The 1,421-nt window shown below is 40.3% G+C and overlaps 1 protein-coding gene across 1 annotated transcript in view; it reads right to left on the bottom strand.

Moving 5' to 3' along the window:
* Positions 1 to 484: 484 nt before the first annotated feature.
* LOC138006614 (pyruvate dehydrogenase E1 component subunit beta, mitochondrial-like) overlaps positions 485 to 1,421 on the bottom strand; it is a 14,403-nt gene continuing 13,466 nt past the window's right edge. Inside the window, exon 13 of the mRNA XM_068853052.1 lies at positions 485 to 1,245. Within this exon, the coding sequence (XP_068709153.1) occupies positions 1,097 to 1,245 (149 nt within the window). The 3' untranslated portion in view covers positions 485 to 1,096. The remainder of the gene's footprint in view (positions 1,246 to 1,421) is intronic.

The raw sequence follows: 1,421 nt of genomic DNA, 5'->3' as shown, positions 1-1,421 counted from the left end.
TGTTCCAGAAAGGGTTAGAACCAGAATCCTTCAACAGATTTTGCGGGGGGTACATCAAAAGGAAACAAACCGTCATGGAAGACTAAGGACGTTTCTGTTTGACAGGACTGACGAACCAGACAGGGCATAATCTACAATGCCTTCATTGAAATTTAACACACATCGACGTTGATTTATACTCCTCCAGAAGAATGCGAAGGATTATCGTGTATGTGTTCCTTCAAATTGTTGCATTTGTTTTGGAAACTGACGGGTCTGGCCGGCCAATTCTGACAAAAGGAAAGCGCCCTGAGCAAATATGAGATAAGAACAGGATGCGCTAAGGCTTGGACCATGGCAAAAAATCGTTGTGATCGGAAGAAGCGTGTCACTGCCTTAAAAGTATCTGTGAAGAGGTGCGATAGGTTTTTAAGTATGTGACTCCACAGTACCCGTTCAACGATGTCTTTCACCACGACGAATACAGCGCAACAGATATATAAAGTCCATCTTTAAACCACTCATTTTATTGGTATCTTCTAGATTTCACAATACCCCTAAAGTAAAAGATTTATCAACAGTGTCGCTGTTTATAATGTGGACTGCAGCGACGATTTGACAGGATTTTTGCAAACTGTTGAGATGTGGCTCCCATGACAAGATACAAGTTCATCACTATGTGAACATAGATCTAGATACAGGTATCCACAGATCATCTACAGAGCCTTTTCACATAACGTAATGGCGACCGTGTTGATGTCCGTAGAAAACAAAAGGCGGACAAATTGGTTCTTTTCCAACAGGGGTCTATCCTATGGGTTATTAAAAATGAGTCCGCTGATCGCGCAAGTAAAAAACACTCTATTTGAACGACTCTTGCCTCAGCAAATGAGAGAATATCCAAGATACACGCGCACCAAAATAGAGCCTTCGTGCTTTCCGCCATAAATAGAAACACTTCAATGTCTCTTCTTCATATACATATAGTGAGATCGAACCTTTCTTCATTCAAGGTTTAATAATGGAGTTATATAATTCTTGACCCAAACTTTTCATCATATTAGCTTCGATTTAAGGACATAATTGCAGGATGATTCTATGTTTGATAATTTGCTTCTCAAGCTAAGTTGAGGCTTTTCTTCACTGTAAGAACAACGTTCTCAATTTGAGGAACTGAATTTGTTTCTAAAAGATGGGCGTATGGCATTGGGATATCAGCCCCAGTGACACGGAATATCGGAGCATCAAGATAGTCGAAGGCATCACCTGAGAAGAGACAACAACGAAAAAAATTACCATTAACCAGTCTTCCTACCAATTGCAAACTTTGCTTAGGATTTCCATTCTGAGTTTTTACGCTTCTAAATAGCTTTTAAAAAGCGAGAAAGAAGGAGAGGGAGAGAAGAGCCGTTTTCAACTTACAGGCACTTTCTGGTGTGGAA

Source organism: Montipora foliosa, chromosome 6 (genome assembly GCF_036669935.1).
Source record: "Montipora foliosa isolate CH-2021 chromosome 6, ASM3666993v2, whole genome shotgun sequence".
In the NCBI taxonomy this organism is placed as follows: domain Eukaryota; kingdom Metazoa; phylum Cnidaria; class Anthozoa; order Scleractinia; family Acroporidae; genus Montipora; species Montipora foliosa.
Note: the sequence above shows the minus strand (reverse complement) of the source record. Positions and strands in the feature narration are given on the sequence as shown.